The sequence below is a fragment of the Pelodiscus sinensis genome, chromosome 1 (genome assembly GCF_052426305.1).
Source record: "Pelodiscus sinensis isolate ZL-2025 chromosome 1, ASM5242630v1, whole genome shotgun sequence".
NCBI lineage: Eukaryota > Metazoa > Chordata > Testudines > Trionychidae > Pelodiscus > Pelodiscus sinensis.
The window spans coordinates 174,420,612-174,438,658 of NC_143052.1; the positions used below are offsets into that span (position 1 = coordinate 174,420,612).

At 41.8% G+C, this 18,047-nt stretch overlaps 1 protein-coding gene across 7 annotated transcripts in view; it reads left to right on the forward strand.

Moving 5' to 3' along the window:
• Window positions 1-18,047, forward strand: part of ROBO1 (roundabout guidance receptor 1) — a 1,014,318-nt gene that overhangs the window by 948,963 nt on the left and 47,308 nt on the right. For 5 of the 7 annotated variants that reach the window (XM_075909735.2, XM_089773438.1, XM_089773437.1 and 2 more), the window contains 4 exons: window positions 1,244-1,441; window positions 6,937-6,963; window positions 12,131-12,173; window positions 17,257-17,411. In XM_075909735.2, coding sequence (XP_075765850.1) covers window positions 1,244-1,441; window positions 6,937-6,963; window positions 12,131-12,173; window positions 17,257-17,411 — 423 coding nt within the window. The remainder of the gene's footprint in view (window positions 1-1,243; window positions 1,442-6,936; window positions 6,964-12,130; window positions 12,174-17,256; window positions 17,412-18,047) is intronic. The other 2 variants (XM_089773439.1, XM_089773440.1) reach the window with 1 other exon arrangement.

Here is an 18,047-nt window from a genome sequence, read left to right on the forward strand (position 1 = left end):
ATTGCATTGTTCCTTTTCTTGACATATTTAATATCCCTTTCCAATAGTCCTCCTTGCTTTTTCATATCTATAATTTTAAGGACTAGCTTGTCCGGCTATGCTAAGTTGGTAGAATCAGTTACTTTACTCACTCACTTCTTTAACTAGTCTTGAATTTTCAGTCTTCATGGATTGAGTTCAAAATAAGACTGCGAGGAAAAAAAAGAGACTGTGTAATGTGAGACTCAAGTCGCCTGTCAGAAACTGATGAATTTAAAAAACATGTCTTCAGTATTCACCTTATATAAATCTGTTTTGAATTTGTAATGCTTCTATAATTTTCACTCCTGGGGAAGTATGTATGTGCTCATGTAACTTTTTTCTAAGCTTTTGTGGAATCGTGGGAACAGACATTTCCAACACATTCATGGTTTCTATTGGCTTTTATTTTTAAATGTAATTTGAAATAATATGATGAAGAAAAGATTAAAAAAATATAGACTAAAAACTTGAATTCAGTTTTTAGCTCCATATTAGTCACCTAGGTAAAAGAGGCCTCATTTTCAGAAGTGTTAAGCATCAGCAATCATGCTGAAGTCAAAGGAAGTTGAGGGCAGAGACCATGCTGTGTTTGTAAAGCACTTAACACAATGGGCTCGTGATCCATGTCCAAGTCTGGTGGTTGCTTCAACAGTACAAATAATAAGTAATGATAATAGCTGTTTACAGGGCCACTGGTGGGGATGGAGGGAGAGAGGGCTGGGTAAAGGGGGTAGTTGTCCCAGTGCCCGGAGATTCCAAGGGGCCCACAGATCCTGGCTGCCATCACTACTACAGTGGCAGCGGAACACTCATCCACTTTTAATTACAACTAGAACAATGCCCTGCATGGCTCTGGGGCGGAGGAGGGGGTGCTGCAGTGTGGGCCACACTAGGGGCTGAGTGCCCTTGACCCCACCCTCTCTGCCATTGGGCATCCCTTCTGGCACCAGGGAGCAGGGCCGCCCAGCTTGCCCTGGCACCCATGGTGGCTGTGAGTACCTCTGGTTGTTTAGCGCTTCTGAAAATCAGGCCAGTTTTATTTGGGTACCTAAATATGGATTTAGAAGGACAACTGTGGGTGCCCATGTTTGAAAATTTGGGCCTCAGTATTTTTAAATCACTGTCTAGAATTATTATTATTATTACTTAGTAAGAATAATAGCACATTTGTTTCTTACAACTGCACGTCCAAATTAATCAGAGATTTTTGATACCTTTTTAGATTCCCATGGAAATCCTGTGTCACCGGAAGACCAAGTCAGCTTAGCCCAGCAGATTTCAGATGTTGTAAAGCAGCCAGCTTTCATTGCTGGCATTGGTGCAGCCTGTTGGATTATTCTAATGGTTTTCAGCATCTGGTTATACCGCCACCGAAAGAAGAGAAATGGACTCACTAGTACTTATGCTGGTATAAGAAAAGGTGCCGTATTACATCTCTTGATTTGTTAATTGCTGAATTAATATATACTCACCTTTATAGCTTTTGAACTGGAAATATCTTACTCATCTCAGGCCCACTGAATAGCTGGGCTCAGTCATTGAATAATCAGGTAGGTTTTGTATCAGCTACCCCAATACAGAGCACATGAACATTTTTAAAATGTAGCATGTGACTTTTCATTAAGAACCTTAAACTAATTAACTAGGTTTGCTTTTTATTTTAAATATGAATTTAGTGCTGACAGCTGTGTCTAGGCTGATAGAACAGGGTAACAGCAGGGCAGGTTTCCTCTTGCTGCCCTGCCACTGAGCTACAAGGCTGATCTGAAAAAGGATCAACTGGATGGCAGTTCTAGCCAGTTAATTGCCCACTATGGAGAATGCTGACAAAGGCAGCTCTAGGTGTCAATTATAGAGTGCTTTTGTGAATGTGTTCTCACACATTGTAGTGGGAGAGGTAAGGTGGCAGTTTGAGGAAGCAGAATTGATGACAATATATTTTCAAGGGCACTTTTATCAGTGTTGTTGCAAGACTGCCCTATTAGCTTGCAGATTCCTAGGCAATCTTCCTACAGCCTATATTCGGAGTTATGGTATATCCGAAAATGTTAGGATTGGCTCTAGCTTCTAGCCATATTCACTTTCACATTGTTATCATTTATGTAGTATCATGGCGGGGGACGGTTGCTTTACAATTGGCCACTGTCATAGAAGATAAACAGAATCCCTGTCCTGAAGATCTTCTGGCCTAGGAGTGATTTTCATTTACTTCAGTAGACCTGGGATTCATCGGACCCTAAAGTTACAAATGGGTACTATACTGTGCAGTGTATTAGAACTCAAAGCAGTGCTGTATAGCAATTACAGCCTGAAGATCATAGAGTATGTCTACACTACAAAGTTAATTTGAACTAACGGACGTTAGTTCGAATTAACTTTGATAGGCGCTACATAAGCGCTCCGCTAGTTCGAACTTAATTCGAACTAGCGGAGCACTTAGTTCGAACTAGGTAAACCTCATTCTACGAAGACTAAGCCTAGTTCGAACTTACTAGTTCGAATTAAGGGGTGTGTAGCCCCTTAATTCGAACTAGTGGGAGGCTAGCCCTCCCCAGCTTTCCCTGGTGGCCACTGTGGCCAACACCAGGGAAACTCGTATGCCCCCCTCCCGGCCCCGGACACCTTAAAGGGGCACGGGCTGGCTACAATGCCCGTGCCAGGTGCAAGCCTGCCAGCACCCAGCCAGCAGACCCTGCACCTGGCACGGCTCGAGCCAGCCACCCGATGCCACACAGCCCTCCCCCTTTTCCCAGGACCAGGCTGGCAGCTCCCGGGAGCTTGCCCGGGACCGCAAGAGGCGGGCACCCGCCTGGTCTAGTGCGGACATCATGGACCTTGTCCATGACCTCCGCACTAGGCACAGGAAAGTGGCCGTCTAGGGCAGGAGAGCTGCCAGCCTGGCCACCCAGGAGCAGATGTGCATGAAAATCAAGGTGGTCCACTGAGACCCCTCACCCTGAGCTTACAATGGCCGTACTGGGTCAGACCAAAGGTCCATCTAGCCCAGTAGCCTGTCTGCCGACAGCGGCCAACCCTAGGGACCCTGGAGGGGATGGACCGAAGACAGTGACCAAGCCATTTGTCTCGTGCCATCCCTTTCCAGCCTTCCACAAACTTTGGGAAGGGACACCACTCCTACCCCCTGGCTAATACCACTCCATGGACCCAACCTCCATGACTTGTTTTCACTTCTCTTTAAACTCTGTTCTAGTTGTAGCCTTCACAGCCTCCTGCAGCAAGGAGTTCCACAGGTTGTCTCTTTGCTTTGTGAAGAATAACTTTCTGTTACTAGTTTGAAGCCTGCTACCCATTCCTTTCCTTTGGTGTCCTCTAGTCCTTCTATTATGGGAACTAATGAAGAACTTTTCTTGATGCACCCTCTCCACCCCACTCATACTTTTATAGACCTCTATCCTATCCCCCCTCAGTCTCCTCTTTTCTAAGCTGAAAAGTCCCAGTCTGTTTAGCGCCTCTTCATATGGGACTTGTTCCAAACCCCTCATCATTGTAGTTGCCCTCCCCTCTCCCACCCTCTCTCTTCCCCTCTCCCACCTCCTTTTCCCAGTCTCCCCCAGTTTTGTTCAATAAAGAGAGATTCTATTTTTGAACACAATTGTCCTTTATTTTGTACATCAGGAAGGGGGGCTAGGGAAGGGTAAGTGAAAGGAGGTGAGGGAGGAATGGGGTATGAGCCCCCGATGGGGAGGACTGGACTGGCTCTGCGGGCTTCTGGGGATGGAAGCTCTCCTGCAGCCCCCCAATTGCCCCCTCACCCCAGATGGCAGCCTGCGGCAAGTGCAGCCGGTCTGATGGCCGAGTGCTGTGATGTGCCCAGTGTTGGTAGTCCGGGCAATCCAAGCCAGGACTGCTTTGCAAGCGGGGCACCCCTGAGATTTGTCTGTCCGGGGTGGGGGTCGGGTCCCTTTAAGCACAGCCCTCGGCTAGCCTGAGACAGCAGCTCCATGCTCTAAGTCCTCATCTGATGCCCTGCCGGCACTGCTTCCGGCCATCCTTAACCCCGGTTCAGGGTCCACTCTGTGTGGACATGCTAGTTCGAATTAGCAAAACGCTAATTCGAACTAGTTTTTTAGTCTGGATGCGTTAGTTCGAATTAGCTTAGTTCAAATTAACTAATTCGAACTAAGTTAGTTCAAATTAGCGCTGTAGTGTAGACATACCCATAGAGACTGGAATGATTCACAGAATAGGCGAGTTTCTGGTAGCTTTTAAATGGAAGAGGAGGAGAGCTCTGGAGGTTAGATAATTAAAAGACCTAAATGAATGTGGCACATTTATTATATTTTTAAAGATAGGCATAAAATAGCATCCTCAGTCATTGTAGATGTGAATCTATGCTGGGGATGAGCAAGGAAGAAGATCACACACACATATTTTTGACATATAGTAAATAAGCTATTGCTATGAAAAAATAGTGTTTGAGATATCAGGCATATGGAAAAGGCTTGAGGGGTGGGAGGAATCATATCTGAATATAGGCACTGCCATCTCTAGGCTAAATACAAACATGGTCTTTAAAAAACAACAATTGTTTCTTAAGGTCCCTGATAAAAGATTGATCACTGTCATTTTAGAAATGGGTCTAAAGAAGAATTCAGTGTTTTCAGTGCTTCTATGCTATTAAAGCAACACATGGATTGGCAAAATATAGGATTGCTAATTTCAATAGAGATACAGCCATATAAACGAGGGTTGAATTTCACCTTGGATTTTGTTTCTTAGAGAATATTGATATGTCAGAGAACTGTATTCCCTGCATTAATCTGCTCTGTTTGTTTTACTAATAGCATGCCGCCACCGATTCTTTCAAACTAATATCACTATGCTGTTGGCTTAATTTAGGTTAAATGAAAAGCATAAAATATACATTTTAAATAGTTATTTAGTAGTAGTAGTAGTAGTAGTATCAACATGTGGTGGTATTCCATTCTGTTGTAGATTATTAATTTCTGTGGAAATACCATAATTATAGTTCTCAATGCTTCTGGAGGGGAGGAGGACCTCTGATAGAAACATTTGCAAAGGTAGAACTCAAGTCTATGTTACCAATTACACTTGAAGTAAAAACAGCATCTTTGGAGAAATAGAAATCAATGAAATAATCTACCACTCTGCGGTATATTGTCATAAATGTTGAATGCCCACACTGAGTAATAGTGAACTTTTATTAACTTATTTTTTTTTAAGATCTAGCTTGAGGCTTGACATCTGTTAAAATACTTCAGTACCCACACGCTTATTTATTGCACAAGCAACATAAGGCACCCAGAAGAGTTTATTAATGGATGCTCTGAGAATTAAGTTGTTCTTTGGTGTGTTAGCTGTAAAGATTTCATTTAGTTTGACCTCTTTTTCATCTCTTCCTCAATTCTTTAAAAACTAAGCCAGTTTTAGTAGTTAGCTCACAGGGAAAAAAAGTAATGACAAGGACTATTCATCTTTTTCTCGTGTCCTTGTGATTGCAAATTAATGTGAAGACACTTCATTCTTCCTTGAATAGCTCTAGTTTTAAATGCACCTTTTTTTTAAACGAAGGCTTGTTACTATGGCTCTCTATTTTTGAATGTAGCTAAATTACACTGACTGTGTGAAAAGCCCTTGCTGAAAGAAAACACAATAGAATTCCTGAGATAAAGACAGCTGTGCTACAAATGAAACCTGCAATGGGCAAAAATGCTTGGAGGCTTTCCGGTTTTATTCAGCGTCACATGCTTGGAAATAAATTGGCTTAATAAGAAGTGACAAACATACAGTATACTCGAACTAATACTTTTGGGTTCCAAAGAAGCTCTAGGGCCCTAATCCTAAAAGAAATCAGAACTATCTGCACTGTAAAGAATATATTAAGCTGTTTGGCATCTAAATCGCTTAGCCAACATGCTGTCTTAATACAGCAGGTCTTCTAATAAATTCCAGTCCACGGATGTCTTTTAGGGAATATTCTGTTGCATCTCTCATGTTTTTCTTTGTTTTACTTGGAATCAAGAGGGAAAACTAACTTTTTCTCTTTAAGAGTACAGAAGTGATATGCTAGAATTAAACAGAAGGGGGAGTATGTCCTGTTGGGGAGAGTAGATGCTAGTGCACTACATTTGGATTAGAAACCTTATTGATTCAATTAAGATTTATAGTAGCAGCAATAGTGAAGGTTTTCAAGGAGTGTTGTTGTTCCACTGCTAAACTTGCCAGTTGAAGTCATGGGTTGAAAAGTAGAAAGGAGTTACAATGGGAAGACTAGCTTCTATAAATAAAGTGGGGGAGAGGGGAAGGAGAATACACTTTAATTTTGTCTATTCCTTCCTTTTCCACAATAGCAAAATAATATTATATTACAGCTTTAATATATTGTAGTGCACTTATATGATGAAGTATGGGACATTATTTCATTATTTAGTGAACATACACTAAAGCAGTTATTTTTATGGTTCGCTTTGTTTCGTTAAAGGGACATTGTTCTTTTATTGAATACTTAAGTGTTCCTATTAGTTCAGTGTAATGAGCATCTACTTTCTTTAGATAAGATTCAAGTAAGATGCTGATAAGGTTAGTTAAAGAATGTATCATTCTGTGTTTTGAAATGATTAACAGGGTAGAACTTTTGTTTATACTATGATTTGCGGCAAAACATTAGATACTAACTGAATAGGGTCATTCAGAGGCTAAACTACATCCTATTCTTCTTGTGAGCATGTAGTAAATGTTATACTTTTAGAAAATGGAACCTGTGAAGACAAGCTTCTTTCTGAAATTTGCTTTAATTCTTATGTCAGTATGTCTGAACTACTGGGTTAGTTATTTGTTTTAAGTTCAGCTGTCTGCTTGATTTGTACTAATATGTATGTTACCCTTTCTCTCTTCAGCTTAATAACCAATTTGTATTTTGTTTTGATTTTTCAGTCCCGTCTTTTACCTTCACACCAACAGGTATATATTTGCACTTTTCCTCACTCCTTTGTTAGTTTGGCATGTATGTGTGGTGTTATTTCTGTTTTTCTAATATAACCAGCCCAGCTGTTCTGAAAACAAAATATTAAAATGCATTATTTCTAGTGACAGATATAATTGCAGTATTCTTTAAGACGAAGTAGCTTTCTTATTTTTCTTCCACATATTTTAGAAATTATCACTGCTATGTGCGGTTGAGGTTTTGTTTGTTTGTTGATACCATTACATCTCCCTCAGTTTGGGTGTTTATAAGCCCACCCATGTAACTTTATGGTGTGAGATTGTCAGTTCTCACAGGTCTCATGCTGTACAGGGATCCAGTAGTGTGGACTCCTGCACTTAAAAGGTATCCCATTAATGTGAAAGGAGCTACTTGGGGTGGGATGGGGGCAGATTTCGACACCATGAGATCCTGACACCGTATCAGGATTGTGGTCACAACATGAAAAGGAAACTTCTGAAGGGCACCTATTGTATATTCTACTGGGAGCAATATTGGAGAATCAATGGCTATGTCTATACTGCCCTTTCCTGCACCAAAAAATATGCAAATGAGGCGATGCATGGAATATCACCATGCCTTATTTGTGTAATTAAGGAGTCTCCGTTTTTGCACAAAAGGCTTTTGTGCAAAAAGGAGCCGTCTACACAGCTCCTTTTTGTGCAAACCCCCCGCCCCCTTGTGCAAGAGCCATTCTTCCTGAAAAAAAGCGGAAGAATGGCTCTTGCACAAGAGGGGGGTTTTGCACAAAAGCCTCATGTGAAAAAACGGAGCCTCATTAATTATGCAAATGATGTGTGGCGATATTCCACACTTTGCCTCATTTGCATATTTTTTACGCAAGAGAGGTCAGTGTAGGCATACCCAATAGATGTTACTCTTACCTCTAAAATTGAGTGTTGAAACAATGTTCTAGCATGGCATTAGAAAGCATTATGTTGTAGGAGTTGTCAACTTTTTGGAGAAGTTGTAACAGCAGTCTTTGACTTTGGTCATTAAAGATTTCAGAACATTTTTCTCATATTTAATTCTGGTTTCCTGGCTCAATGTCAGCCCAAATAATTGTGTTTTGCCTCCCTAAATATTCTCACCTTCCAGTATCAACTGAATATGCTGCCTTTGCTTCTTGTCCTGAAGTAGAGTGGTGGATATGCAGTGTTAAAACTGATGCCTTGTTTTAATGCAAAGCGGTTGCATTTCATGTGAAGAATAAGAAAGGATTTGAAATAATTGTCTTTTCTTTTGTTCTCACTCTCTTTCTCTCTCTTTTGTAATCTATAAAACATGTCCCTCACACAGGCCATGATCCAAAACCCACTAAAGTCAATGGGAATCTTTCCACTGACTACAACGGACTTTAATTCATGGAGGTTAGGTCCATCAATGACTATTAGCTAAGATGGGTAGGAATGGTGTCCTTAGCCTCTGTTTATCAGAGGATGGAAATGGATGACATGAGAGGGATCACTTGATGATTACCTGTTTGTTCATTCCCTCTGGGGGCATCTGGCATTGGCCACTGTCGGAAGACAGGATACTGGGTTAGATGGACCTTTGGTCTGACCCAGTATAGCTGTTCTTATAGAGGCCATAATCTGAGTGCAAGTGCCATGTTTATAATACGGATGTTAAATTTAGGTTAATTTAGTAATCAAGTAGTAGATAGAATTTTTATCAACTACTCAATTACTCGATGGGGAAGGTAACCCCGCTCAGTTCCGGCTTGTGCTGGGACCAAACTCTGCTGCAGCTCTCCAATTTAAAAGGTAGTAGGAACCAGACAGCCCCCTGGCTCCTGCTGCATTTTAAATTACAGAGCCACAGCAGGGTTTGGTCCCCGACCTGGTGCGACCAGGGACTGAGACAGGCTGCCTGCCCACTGGGACAGGGACCAAAGCTGCGTCTCTGCAATTCAAAATACAGTAGGAGCTGGGGGTGGGGATACAGGCTGCAAGACTCCTACTACATTTTAAAGTGCAGAGCCGCAGTGGGGGTTTAGTCCCAGTATAAACTGTGACTGAGCGGGGCTGCCTGCCTAGCTGGTAGCAGCCCCTGATTGCAGGGGAACTTGGGACCCCCCAAGGACAAGGGTCGCTGCCACAAAGCAGCCCTGTCTATGGGGGGGTCCCAACTTCCCACTGGGACCCCCTGTGACGAGGGGCTGCTGCCGGAGAAGCCTCTCCTGCCCCCTCCCCCGGTGCCTCTGAGGCTACATCTAGACTGCAACCCTGTGTTGACAGAGAGGTGCAAATCAAGCATGTCAAAATTGCGAATGAAGCAGGGATTTAAATATCCCACACTTAATTACCATAAACATGGCTGCCACTTTTTTCGAAATGGAGCTTTTTTAAAAAAAAAAAACCTGGCAGTCTAGACGCAGATCTGTCGAAAAGAAACCCTTTTTCAACAGATCCTGTAAACCTCATTTTTTGAGGAATACCAGATCTGCATCTAGACTGCCATGGTTTTTTGGGCTTTTGGGTTTTTTTTTTTAAAAAAAGCTCCATTTTGAAAAAAAGCGGCGGCCATGCTTATGCTAATGAAGCGCGGGATATTTGAATCCCTGCTTCATTAGTAATTTTGAAGTGCTTGATTTTCATCCCTCTGTCGACAGAGACCTTTACTATGCCTACCTTGAAGGGTGTGTTCTGAGATATAATTAGTTAGAGCTACATTCTTAATCATATTTGAGTAGTATCTTACATCACAACTAGTTTATTTGATTTTATTCACTACTCAACATGAGGCAAGGTGCTAGAACCTGTCCCTTAATATTTATGCATTGGAAATCAAGAGTGGAAGCACATACAAATTATTTTTTATGTACAATTGTTTTGATGTACAGTTTCTAGCATAATCACAATGTGACATGTTACTCCATGGTGTGTTTTAGATCACACTAAAAAATGTTAGAACATAACAGTATTGCAAGTCATAGCTGCAAAATGAATATTAAGAATTGAGAAGAAGAAATCTGAAATTCACAATGTAAAAGTTTTTTTAAACAATCTTTCCGTTTTCTATACATTAGAATTTTAGTAGTTAGTTTTATTCATTTGAAATGGCAACAGGATTTTTTCTGTAGCATTACCTTCAGTAAAAGACTTACCTGTAGCATTGCCTCCTAAGGTTTTAATCCTGTTATTGTAATCACTGCAAGCATTTATCTCTCCCTTGCAGACTCCCAGCTTGGAGTTCTTTTAAAGAGCAGAATTTGGCTGCTTTTTTAAACACATTCCTAGCTAGAAAATGCATAGCTGTAGAATCCATCAACATTTGCAGTGGAGCTAATCTCCTTAACCCTTTGCCTAACCTACTGCAAACACAAGAATGGCAAATTCATAGCACTTTAAACTACTGATTTATGCCTCTTAAAAACTAATGTTTAACCATGATGCTTTCTGGAAAATACATGCAATTCATATCCAGAAACATTTTTTTAAAGGAATCTGTATGTGTGCTGACTCTTGCACTTTATTCTTAAGAAGTGTTAGCATAAACATCTCCTGATAATTTCAAACCAGTCAGACAAACTAATTTATTTCTTACAATGAATAAATTAAAAATGTATATGTAAAAATATTAACAATATGATTGTAAAATTTTAGAAAAGAATACTTTTATAAGGACTTTAAATGTGAACCTTGCATAATTGGGGGAAGGGATAGCTCAGTGGTTTGAGCATTGGCTTGATAAACCTAGGGTTATGAGTTCAATCCTTGAGAGGGCCATTTAGACAGCTAGAGCAAATCTGTCAAGGATGGTACAGGCAGTCCCCAAGTTATGCGGATCCAACTTATGTCGGATCCGCAGTTACGAACAGGGATTTTCTCGCCCGAGAGGACTGGAGCGGCGGGATGCCTGGTTCCGGGGCGAGAAAAGCTGCTCCCAGTCTCCCTGGTCTGCTGGGGGAGCCAGCAGACCGGGGAGCAAAGCGGTGGAGGACCCGGGGCCAGACCTGCGGCGCTTCCAGCTGGATCAGCTGGAAGCGCCGCGGGTCCGGCCCAGGACCTCCGCGGCTTTGCTCCGCGTCTCCCTGGTCTGCTGGGGGGGGACGCAGCTAGTGCCCCCCCCCAGCAGACCAGGGAGACGTGGAGCAAAGCCCGGGGCCTGTGGTAGAGCAGGTGGGGCGCTGCCGGTTGGTCCCGCAGCACCGCTCCTTGGCACTACTGGACCAACCCGGCAGCACCCGAGCTGCTCTGCCCCAGGCGTCCCCAAGTCAGCCGCTGCTGAAACTGACCAGCGGCTGACTACAGGAAGCCCGAGGCAGAGTTGCTCTGCCCCGGGCTTCCTGGAATCAGCTGCTGATCAGTTTCAGCAGCAGCTGACTTGGGAACACCTGGGGTTCTTAAGTTGAATCTGTATGTAAGTCAGAACTGGTGTCCAGATTCAGCCGCTGTTGAAACTGATCAGTTTCAGCAGCAGCTGAATCTGGATGCCAGTTCCGACTTACATACAGATTCAACTTAAGAACAAACCTACAGTCCCTATCTTGTACGTAACCCGGGGACTGCCTGTACTTGGTCCTGTTGTGAGGGCGGGGGACTGTTGTGAGGGCGGGGGACTGGACTCAATGACCTACCTCTCAAGGTCCCTTCCAGTTGAGATGGTATGATTAGAATACAATGTCTGTCAATAAGAGATTTTGCAGTAGGTTTTGATATAATGAACCATTGTTAAGATCATAATGTCTGTGCTCTAAAATCCTGGTACCTGATTAATATTATCAAGAAGATAATTATGTACAGTAAAGCTATAACATCTTTTAGCGTCATCTACTCATTCATGAACTAAACGAAGTGACATAAATTCCTCCTTGAGTAATTTGCTTGAAGTCAGTAGAATTATATTAGCGATGAATTTAGCGGAGTGCATTACACCATTTGGGACAGTGGGTGGGTGTTAATGTTACACAACAAATTTTAGTAACATATAAAGCTTTTGTGGGAGTTAAAGTCAGCAGCCAGGTGACCCATGTATGGCGTATAAATTTGCAAATAAAGGAATGACTGATGAGAGAGTAAGATTCGGTATTAAAGCTACCAATCTAAATTGAGAGATTCAGTTAGACGGAAACAAAAGGAGATTTAAAAAGTCGAATATGACTATTAAATTATTTTCTGTTTTTATCTCTTCATATTTTAGTAACCTATCAGAGAGGAGGAGAAGCTGTAAGCAGTGGAGGCAGGTAATGGCATGATTTATTTTGCAGACCATAAGTTGGATGTAAATAAACTAAATACCTGTACATTGAGTACATTTATAACTGATGGTTTAATAACATTTAGGCATGTAGTTTCCCTATTTTACTGATTTCAGAAAGAAAATACAGTATATGGCTTTTGAAATGTAGCTTTTGGTTCATTTGCAAAATTGAATCTTAACATTTCCAATTGAGTTGCTTTGTTGATCTGTAAAAAAAATGCATCCCAAAAACAAACAGCAGAGGGAGCACTTTGACTTCAGAATACAAAGTTTACTGATTTAGCAGATGATTAAGGGAGTAAAAGTAATTAAATTGTGGCATTTATGAAGATTAAGAAATATAGCCGGTTTGTAGATACTACAAAAGAAAAACGCATCATGGAAGAAAAACTTGCTGAAGACAGCAGCACACAAGGGATTGTTTTTAATCTTGCAGTGAATGCAAAATAGTTAAATCATCACTTGCTAGAGAGAGAATTACATCGAAGAAATAGAGAGAAATAGGTAGTTTATTTATAAATGGTTCTTTGCTCTCAGACCTAGTTCAGTTCCAGGTTGAGGACAAACCTGAAATGTTTGCCTGTTTTAATTTATTGATTAATGAATGGCAATGTCACACACAATAAGCTCAAATTCCTGCTCAGGGTGCTATTATTTCTTCAGAGGAAGAACTAGCAGTAGGCAGAGAGGCATATCCTGCATGTGTCACTTGAATAGCACAGAAATCACGCTCAAGCAAACCTTTTCTCAGCATTAGATTTAAGGCGCAGTATGGTAGTGAGCTTTTAAATCTCATCAAACATCTGGATAAATATATTCCTACCCCTTCCCTCCCTTCTGCCCTGGGTAATGCCCTGTAGTCCTTACCTTGCAAAAATGTACTGAAATTTGATAAGGATTATATCTGCTGAGAAGGGTTGAAAGTGCTTTGTAGGATAGGATTATAATTCAAAATTATCTGAACAATCTGGAGAAGTGGTTTGAGATAAATAGGATGATATTCAGTAAGGACGAATGCAAAAAACTTAGGAAGGAACAATTAGTTGCACACATACAGAATGGGAAATGACTGCTTGGGAGGGAGTACTGGGAAAAGGGATATAGTAGTGGTCATAGTGGGCCACTAGCTAAATATGAGTCAGCATTGTGACACTGTTGCAAAAAGAAAACTTAATTCTGAGATGTTTTAGTGGGAGTGTTTTGAACAAGACATGAGAAGTAATTCTTCTTCTCTACTCTGTGCTAATTAGGCATTGTGTCCAGTTCAGAGTGGCACATTTCAGAAAAGATGGGGACAAACTGGAAAAAAATCCAGAAATGAACAAAAAAATGATTAAAGTTCCAGAAAACATGATCTAGAAGAGAAGATTGAAAGAACTTTGTTTAGCTTGGAAAAGAGAAGACTAAGAGGGGACATAACCGCTTTCAAATACCTATAAGGTTGTCACAATGAGGAGGGAGAAACTTTGTTCTCCTTAACTGCTAGTGATAAAATAAGAAGCAATGGGGCAGCAAGGGAGATTTAAGTTGGACATTAGCAAAAAAGTTCCTGTCAGGTTGGTTAAGCACAAGAATAAATTGCCTAGGTAGGTTGTGGAATCTCCGTTACTGGAGACTTTTAAGAGCACATTAGACAAACAACAGGTGTGGTCTACGCAGTGATTTGTCCTGCCATGCAGAGGCATCCTTGCTCATGCTGAAAATACACAGTTGTATAGGGCACCACTGAGTCTTACTGTCCACCTACCTGCCTCTTCCTGTCCCTGTTCTGTGGCTCTGCTTCCTCTGGAGAGGATCTAGTTAACCTGAAAGTAAAAAAGCCTGCCAGACCTATTAGCAGAAGCTAGAACCTGTGAAAGAGCCATAGTAATGGTAATGAAACCATTTAACAGGCATTTCACATCCCAGATATATATACAGTCAGTTTCTGAATTTACTGTGTTAGTCTACAGGACCTTAGTTTATAGTTTAAAAAAATACTTTACCCCCCCCCATCCTATACAGAATATAAAAGCTGCTCTCTTCTAGTATTCTGAAGTAAACATAACTCAAAATGAAGTATTTCAAAATAGCATCCAATTCTGCTAATGCCTATGGATAATATTAATTCTCCTTGCACAAAGCTCAAGTAATTATTTCTCTGCAAAGGTTGAGGAGTATGGAATCCTCCTAACCTGTAGGAAAGCTGGGAGGCTGAGCCAAACTGTTCTTGGTCACTATTCCACCCAGTGGGCAGGCATAGTGGCTTCTATTTCCATATAATTTGGCACACAATGTTTCTGAAACCTGGATTGATGTTATGATCTCTCCATTCATTTTCCTCCATTTGAATATGAGTGAAGTGCATACTTTCTTTCTGCGACATTCAGAAAGTTCATGATCAAAAGGAGAGCGCTTTTTTGGCTGCTCCAACCATAGCTCCCATACAGAGATCCTTCTTAGGACCTGAAAGGTGCAGAGTTTATCATCTCACCCTTGTGTACTGAGGTTTATTTTCAGATGATAAGCAGAGCACTATGTATGCCACGCATGGGAATGACAAATCTGCTGTACTCCCCACAAAACTAAATAACAGCACATTTATTTTATATATACAAAAATAAAGAAATCCATGAAAATATGCTTGCCTTAGTACAAGTCTGACAGTAAGTAATGCCTCAGTGGCTCATATGCTTACTTGTCAGATGGCTCATGTAGCATGCATATATATATATGATATATATACAGGCAGTCCCCAACTTACGCGGATCTGACTTATGTCGGATCCGCACTTACGAACGGGGCTTTCTCGCCCCGGAGGTCGAGGTGGCGGATTGCTACCTGCGAGCTCCGGGGCGAGAAAGCCCCGTTCGTAAGCTGCTCCGGTGCCCCTGGTCTGCTGGAGACTGTCTCCAGCAGACCAGGGGCACCGGGCGGATTCCCGCGCTTCTGAGGCTTTGCCAGAGCAAAGCCTCAGAAGTGCGGGGAACCGCCGCTGCTGCCGCTTCAGTCCCGGTGCCTGTGGTCTGCTGGGGACCGTCCCCAGCAGACCACAGGCACCGGGACTGAAGCCGCAGCAGTGGCGGGGTCCCGCGCCTCTGAGACTTTGCCAGAGCAAAGCCTCAGAGGCGCGGCACCCCGCTGCCGCTGCGGCTCTGCTCCCCGTGTCCCTGGTCTGCTGGGGGGGGGGGGCGCAGCTAGTGTGCCCCCCCCCAGCAGACCAGGCTTTTGTTTTGGACCCTGGGGCAGAGCAGCTGGGGCGCTGCCGATTGGTCCTGCAGCGCCGCTCTGGGCACTACTGGACCAACCCGGTCCAGCCGCTGCTGGTCAGTTTCAGCAGTGGCTGAATCAGGACGCCTGGGGCAGAGCAGCTGGGGTGCTGCTGGGTTGGTCCAGTAGCACCGAGGAGCGGTGCTACTGGAGCAACCCAGCAGCACCCCAGCTGCTCTGCCCCAGGCGTCCCCAAGTCAGCCGCTGCTGAAACTGACCAGCGCTGATTACAGGAAGCCCGAGGCAGAGTTGTTGTGCCCCAGGCTTCCTGGAATCAGCTGCTGATCAGTTTCAGCAGCAGCTGACTTGGGGAAGATTGGGGTTCTTAAGTTGAATCTATATGTAAGTCAGAACTGGCGGTTAGTTTCAGCAGCGGCTGAATCTGGACGCCAGTTCCGACTTACATACAGATTCAACTTAAGAACAAACCTACAGTCCCTATCTTGTACGTAACCCGGGGACTGCCTGTATGTGTGTATATATATATATATATATATATATATATATATATATATAGTTTAGCCATATAATTGAAGTGCTCTTTGATATTGACAGGCTAAATGCCTCATAACTAACTGCTGTAGCAGTTTTCATTCTCAATTTCCAATTTTAAAGAATTTCAGTTGAAAAAGCATTATATTCAATATTTTCACATTAGATATTTATTGTTTTTGCACTACATGATAAACTTTTGTTGTGTGGGTTGGATTTTTTTACTGCAGTAGCCCTTAAAATGTGTCCATTATGCCTGAGATAAATGTATATGTTCTTTTTTTTTCTGCAGTATAACCCTCTAGTTCAGTATTCCTATCTACTGTAGGAAATAACTTGAACACAGCAATGACTGAAATTATCTATTTTCAAATACTTATTTAGTTATCAGTAGCAAGTATCAGATTTTTAAGGGTTACTACTGTATGTGAAGCTTTGCAAAAAGCACAATGATGTCAGTGGAAAAAAACAGTGTGTGCTGAATGTTCTGTAGAATATTCATTAAAGTTTATTTAGTGCTTACTAGAAAACCTGCAATAACTTGGAACCATGCAGCTGGAATACAGATCTTTTAGCTGATGACATGATATATCATCCAATATGCAGCCAACATACAGCAGTGAAGACTTGTGATCTGATTATCAAAGATACTGAGCATTCACAATTCCTGTGGACTTCAATAGGTGCTGCTAGTGTTCCACAGTTTTTATGAAAAATAATTTTTTGAGAAATTTTCCAATTTTCAACCAGCATCCCACCTCTGTTTTTGTCATTGATATTTTCTCTCCTTTTGCTTCCTTTTTTCTTCAGTCCTTCCTCATGCTTCTTTTCGTTTCCCCACTTTCCTCCATTTTTCCATGTTGCCAATTAAAATTAGGGCAAAACTGAAAAACCCTAGTGTTTGGTTTTCAGATTTTTTATGAAAACCAGAAAATTTCATAAAATTCTAAATTTTCCACTTTTTCAGCTTACTCTACTGTTTGTTCACACCCCTATAATAGTCAAATTATTTTGATGGTTTCTCTCTACCATAATTTACCCCAAAAAATCAATACTTTATGAGGATATCTGGGAGTCAACACATATCCCAGTTCTTGTTTCTGTGGCAAGGCAGGTGATTAGCAATATGCTAAGAGCCAAGATTAATGGACATATACCAATTAAAATATATTTTGTAAGAAATGTAATAAATATGCATTGTCAGAACCTTCACTATTCACAATATAAACTTTTTCATGCTAGACAGCCATTTTAGAAGAGCATAGGAATTGGTTTAATAACACAGTTGTTTGATTTATGAAATTACCAAACGTTGTCTTTTAAAGACCAGGACTTCTAAACATCAGTGAACCTGCCCCTCAACCATGGCTAGCGGATACATGGCCCAACACTGGGAACAACCACAATGACTGCTCCATCAACTGCTGTACCTCGGGCAATGGAAATAGTGACAGCAACCTCACAACTTACAGTCGACCAGGTTAGATACCTTTACTAATTAACAAAAGGCCTGTTTTACACTGACCTCTTACAAGCAGAGGCAAGAGTTGCTTTCCTAAATACTTAGATTTAATACCAGTCTCATTCATACATTTTTATTTCAGTTTTAGTTTTAGTGCCTTATCGTGAATGTTGTACAGACTGTCCAGCCTTTCATCAAACTGAGGATAAACCATAAAACGTTACATGTTGGTGCATTCCCAGAAATTGATACTGGGGACCTCTAGAGATAAATGCAAGAGCTGCTTCATCTTGAGCTAAAGAGCCAAGGCTCTGTAGCTAGAGGCACTAACATCTTGTTTTGGTATGGAAGAAGACCTGGTTTTGCCAGTAGATTATAGTACCACTTACAATTTTAAACTTTTGTGTTATATGCCTCCACAATTTAGAGGTTATAGGGTCACATTCATTTCTCCTAACCAGCTGGTACATCATTTCAGATAATGGGTATGTACCTATAGCTCCTATTTCATTCTGTGCAGCTGCTAAACTTGGGTTTGCTGATTTTCAAGATGGTTTTACAGGTTGAACCTCTAAAATCTGGGACTCTCCAGTCCGGCAACATCTGTGGCCCAGCAGGATCACCAATATTGCTGCACCAGAGAGCCCCAGCTGA